The 6,000-nt window shown below is 37.6% G+C and overlaps 1 protein-coding gene across 1 annotated transcript in view; it reads right to left on the bottom strand.

Moving 5' to 3' along the window:
• The window catches only part of syt9b (synaptotagmin IXb), a 32,425-nt gene extending 31,438 nt beyond the window's left edge, over positions 1-987 (bottom strand). Inside the window, exon 1 of the mRNA XM_067436687.1 lies at positions 484-987. Within this exon, the coding sequence (XP_067292788.1) occupies positions 484-631 (148 nt within the window). The 5' untranslated portion in view covers positions 632-987. The remainder of the gene's footprint in view (positions 1-483) is intronic.
• Positions 988-6,000: the final 5,013 nt, after the last annotated feature.

Here is a 6,000-nt window from a genome sequence, read left to right on the forward strand (position 1 = left end):
AAAAAAGTCTAGTAAACTGAACTGGGTATATATGGATAAAGATAAACTAAACAAAGCATAAGTCCAAAAATGACATAAATAAAAATAAACAAATAATAATCTAATAAGACCATGACAACAACAAAAGGCGCGCCTTTTTCAATCTTAATACATTTTGTTTGTTTTTCAATGAAGCTATGGGTGGGGTTACTTTAATGACAAAATCCATCTTCTTCAATGCTAGCTGCAATTTAGCCGAACACATTACAAATACAATGTAGCCTACGTATTTTAAACATGAAAAGTCGCTACAAACCTTCCTGATAACTTTTTAGACATTTTTTTTAAAAAAACTGAAAGTGCCATGACAGCAAGTTTAAGGTTCGTGTGTAGTTGAACCTGACTGTTTAAATGTAATTTGTGGCGTTTTGATTAGTTACGATACACGAAACCTCACAAACACGGTAAACTATGTTTAAAACGAGATTAAAACACTGTCCTTACCAGAGTCCGAATATCTCGGTCTCCCGAGATCGCGAAAATAGTAGGTGAAATCCAAGCAGTTTTCATTGTGCACCTCTCCTCTCGAGCACAGGTCGGACAGAAGCTCCAGCGCCTTTCCACAAATCTCATCCTCTCTGTCTGCAGGCATTTCCCACCAGCATCCTTCTGAATGAAGACTTCTATAACGCCTATCGAGACACTGCTGACCGCCGCTTCCAGCTTCTGACGGCGCTCTTCATACTCGCCCAGACCAATCCCATAAGGAAAGTTGAACTGAACAGTGTCCAGTGGTGTTCAGATCAAGCCCACAAGTTCGCACTCATGAGAATGTCTAGTTGAGTGCATAGCGTTCGGTGACACTGGTTGAATTCACTCAGTCAGCTGGGCTACACCCCGAAGTAAACAAGTGTCGAAGCTGAATTGTATCTTCATGAATGAAAAGCTGTTGGCTGGCTCGCATCTCTCTCAAGCCTTCTGGGATCCCTTGTCTTCTGCCAATCTAAAACTGCTCCTCCCACACCAGCTTTGCTCTTCTCCACACCAGACTTCTATTACAGGATCATTTGGCTACAAAATCCCACTTGTGCTCCTCAAATCCATAATAAACCAAGTTGCTAAGAAATTGAAGGATGCCAGAATGGTATCAGAGAGTAACTTTTTAAAAATGATTTTTCAAACAACAACATTAGCAGCTGCTATAAAAAAATTAAAATAAATAAAATAAAAACATTTTAAAGTGCCCCCCCCCCCACACAGAATTGATCTTTACACAATTAAAATGAGTGCTGACAATCCGACTAATCTCATCTAAAATAAAAGTTTGTGTTTACATAATATGTGTGTAGGCTACTGTGTATAATTATAATTATTAGGTTATGTGAACACGCACACAATTTAAAAAAAAAATATTTATAATATAAATTAGACATACTAATATATTTATATGGAAATATTTCTTATATATATATATATATATATATATATATATATATATATATATATATATATATATATATATATACACAGCACACACATATTATATAAACAAACTTTTATTTTGGATGAGATTGATCGTGATTAATCAATTTGACAGCACTAATTCAAATAAATGTTTTATTGCATTAAATAAATGGGATATATATAATATCTATCTATCTATCTATCTATCTATCTATCTATCTATCTATCTATCTATCTATCTATCTATCTATCTATCTATCTATCTATCGGTTTATTATTTAAATATATAATAAATATACAATTTTATAAAAAAAAAAGTATATATATATATATATATATATATAATATAATATATATATATATATATATATATATATATATATATATATAAATACAACTAATAGATAAACCTCATCCCCAAACAAAGGACTGATGTACAGTAACTAACAAACCCCCCCCCCCCAAAAAAAAACAGCTGAACATCAATGAAATAAAAACTTAATAAAGTTTGACAAGGATGAATAAACTCTGAGAGTCTCCGATGAAAACCTGAATCAAATATGTATTCACTTATATAACAGCCACCATTGTTCCGCTTATACACATTCAATGCACTTTGAGTTGTCCCTGCACATGTAAGAGACCAGGATAATCCTAGTTTCTTGATATGTAATTCCTCTATCAGCAGCATAAATCCATTACCAATAGTCCTGTAATGGAATAGTAAGGCTTCTCTCCCTCCAAGTATACAAAGACTCTGGTATCTAGAGCTCTATCATACGCCAAGGCAGCATCAGTAGACTTAAGTGGATTCTCCTCTCGCCCTTCCTCTTCCTCTGGAGCCGTCCGTGGCAGCTAATAGACTGAAACCTCATACAGACTCTCCTTGTTCTCCCACATAAACAGTTAACCAACGTGATGAGATATACAAAGACTTAAGTCAAAGCTTAGACAAGTGCAGACTGTCCCACATCCAAGGATAAAAGCTAATGAGATGTGTAGATCCCCCCCCCTTTCCTTTTACCCCTCTCTCTCTTTTTGCTCCTATCTATGGTGGTGTGGTGCCACATCTTGTGTTTTAATTAGCTCTCACACTTTGTAAGTGCCAGCCATTCTCCACAGAGTCAACAGACAGAGCTGTTCTCTGTGATAATGTAGGTTCTGTGCTTCCTGTTGGATTATTCATACGGGACTAATCTAGAGACCGGTCATGTCTCTCTACAGCTGTTCTGTCGCTTTGAAAGAAAGCAGTCAGCTCAGAGGCCAGGCTAAGTACTGGCCTTCTTCTATCTTTATGTAGGCTATGAACAGTTTATGTGCTCTGTTTCGCCTTTATATAACAAAACGAGTCAGGGTACATTTTTTTTTTTTTGTAAAGACTCAGACTAACTTTAAAATGTCTTTTGGTTTGAATTTTGTGAGATACAAATTACACTGACATGGCACCATACTAAAAAAATGAAACATCTAGGGGTCAAATGACATTTCGTCCAATAAAAATGATTGTTCAAAAAACTCATTAAGTTGTTCCACTGTTAAAGTTGTCACTTCTGATCTTGATTTTATTCGTTTCATATAAATGTCACTTTCCTTTGTAAAATGTGTTGATTGAAAATTTCACCCACCTTTCAGTCTTAAAGAAATAGTTCACCCAAAAATGAAAATTATCCCATGATTTCCTCACCCTCAAGCCATCCGAGGTGTATATGACATTCTTCTTTCAGACGAATACAATCTGAGTTTTATTAAAATATGTCCTGGCTCTTCCAAGCTTTATAATGGAAGTGATGGGCATCCCAAAATTTTAAGACCAAAAAAGTGCATCCATCCATTCTAAAAGTATATCCACACAGCTCCTGGGGTTAATAAAGGCCTTCTGAAGTGAATCGATGGGTTTGTGTACATTTTTTTCCCATATTTAAAACTTTATAAAGTAATATATCTAGCTTCTGGCGGACCACCTTCTTTTTATATATTTAACTTACGGAAATAAAGCATAACTGGCGGACGTGGCATAAGTGTTTTGAACTGTCTGCGAGAGGAAGTTGAATACGGAAGGCAGTCCACTGGAAGATTTAAATATGGATATTTTTCTTACACAAACCCATCAATTTGCTTCAGAAGGCCTTTATTAACCCCCGGAGCCATGTGGATTACTTTTATAATCGCTGAACACTTTTTTTGAGCTTTAAATTTTGGACTGCCATTTGATGCCACTATAAAGCTTGGAAGAGCCAGGATATGTTTTAATATAACTCACTATTGTATTAGTCTGAAAGAAGAATGCCATATACACCTAGAATTGCTTGAGGGTGAGTAAATCATGAGTTAAAGGGGGGGTTAAACACTCATAGTCTTGAGTACCTATAGAGTAGTATTGCATCCTTTATATCTCCGAAAAGTCTTTAGTTTTATTATATTTATAAAAGAAATATAGGCTTTACCGAGTCTTTTCGGAAAAAACCGAGCGCCTGGAGGCGTATCGTGTGGGCGGAGCTAAAGAATGACGAATGCGCACAAAGAGGTGACGTCCTCAAGCGTGGAAAAACCCATGGCTATCAAGCTCAGCTAATAGATATCTGATCCAGAATCAGATTCGGAGGCTGAAATAAATTGAACAGGAGAAACAGCAACAGCAGGACGTCCGTCTCTGTGGTATGTTCTGTATTTAGTGGCCTGTCAACATTTGTGTGTCTTTACTCGTAGTTTATGAGGACATGATTCGGTTTATGGACTATTGTATGCGACCAGACCTTAGCAGTAGCAAGCAAAATGGTTTTGCACGTCAGAATAGTGTAACGTTATACATGGAACAACAATGGAGTCCGTTAGCGCATTTGAATGCCGAAGCACGCGATCGTGTCGTTTACTGATGTTTACTCATGCGACGGTAGCCAACAGCACAGACATTTGAAGCAGTTTTACTCACCGGCTTTTCCAAAGCAGGACCGAACCTTTATTGCTGGGACCGCTCTGTCAAAAACACACTTCTTTGGTATGATTTGGTGAAGTCCTGTGACAGCAGTGGCGTGTAAATCCACTTTGCGACGCGACTAAAGCGATGCTGTGAAGCTTCCCGTCATTTCTGCGTTCAAATCGGTTCAAATGCAGCGCTGCCTTCCCGGAATGCTGTGCTGAAGCGTTGAAGTCGCTTGATGTCACCCATAGGAATAAAGTGGCGCGCAGCGCGGAGTGTTTATGGGCGTGCATTTGCTCTCTCGCTCTAGTCACGCGTGAGCGCACCCTACCGGGAGAAGAGCCCGTACGGCCCATACAAGGACCTTCCGTACTATATTTCAATGCGTTTAGAATAACTTTTTTATATTGGTTTTTATTATTTTAAAGGGGTGCTTGCATGCAATTTCACTTTTTTAAACTTTAGTTAGTGTGTAATGTTGCTGCTTGAGCACAATATCTGCAAAGTTACATCGCTGAAAGTTCAATGCAAACGGAGATATTGTCTTTTAAAGTTATGGCAGTTTATTGCCTACAAAAACGGCAGGTTTGGACTACAACAAGCTTCTTTTCCGGGTTGGTGACATCATAAACCCTTGCATGTCACCGCAGATGTGACTTCTGCCCGTGATGGTAAGGGGCGTGGCGTTTCCGGACAACCTGTGCTTGGCACTTCAGCCAATAAAAACACATGAAACTACATTAAGCCATCTAACCAATCTAAGACCATTGCGTTTTTCAGAGGGATGGGCTTCATAGAAGCAGGAAGCAAACGAGCCGTTCAAAGGACAGTGGAGACAAAGATGGCATCTGGTTCATTTTGAATCAGACATAACCGAAAAATGAACAAAAAACAGAAACGAAAGCTGTTGCTCTCTGTATGATTTTCCGTCGTCTCTGGTCATGTTCCTATTTAAACTGCATTTAGTCCATTAGATAAAAAAAAATAAACATGTATTTACCCGCCCATAGACCCTCCCCTTAAAGAAATCGGGCCAGAAGTGGTTCATTTGTTCACTTCATAGTATGTAATTTGGGACACAACTTGTTAATATGTTTGACTGACTTATTATAAAGAACCAGTTTGGAAGAGTATTTTGTTTGCAAATCATGCATTACGGCTTGCGCTGTGTTTATTATTGTTTGGTAACTTTATGCAACCTCATAAAATGATATCTGATACCAGATAATACACACATTTCCCCAACTCTTTGGAGTTTTAATTAGTGAGGCAAATATTTAGTTTCATTGCATTTGCAACCTTTTTAATCGCAGTTTGGAGCCCTGCTTAATGATTTTGCAGGACGGTATTAAATATGAATACATTGCTGTCTGAGTTTAAGAAAGTTTAGAAGGACTGTCTGGAGATGTGCTTAAAAGTGCTTCAAGATCAAGTTGATTTTTTTGAACTGCATACATTACTGAACATTTTGATCTTAAGGTATGACAAAAACTATTCTGAACTTTGATTTAATGTATTTTGGCAGCAGCAGGCTATTCCTCCACTATCCCCTGAATACCATCAATAGAATGAAGCAATACCAAGCATGGGGTCCTTGGAGGTTCAAATAAGTCTCTAATGTTGGACATATTGATGCCAAG

The sequence above is a fragment of the Pseudorasbora parva genome, chromosome 25 (assembly GCF_024679245.1).
Source record: "Pseudorasbora parva isolate DD20220531a chromosome 25, ASM2467924v1, whole genome shotgun sequence".
Lineage (NCBI taxonomy): Eukaryota > Metazoa > Chordata > Actinopteri > Cypriniformes > Gobionidae > Pseudorasbora > Pseudorasbora parva.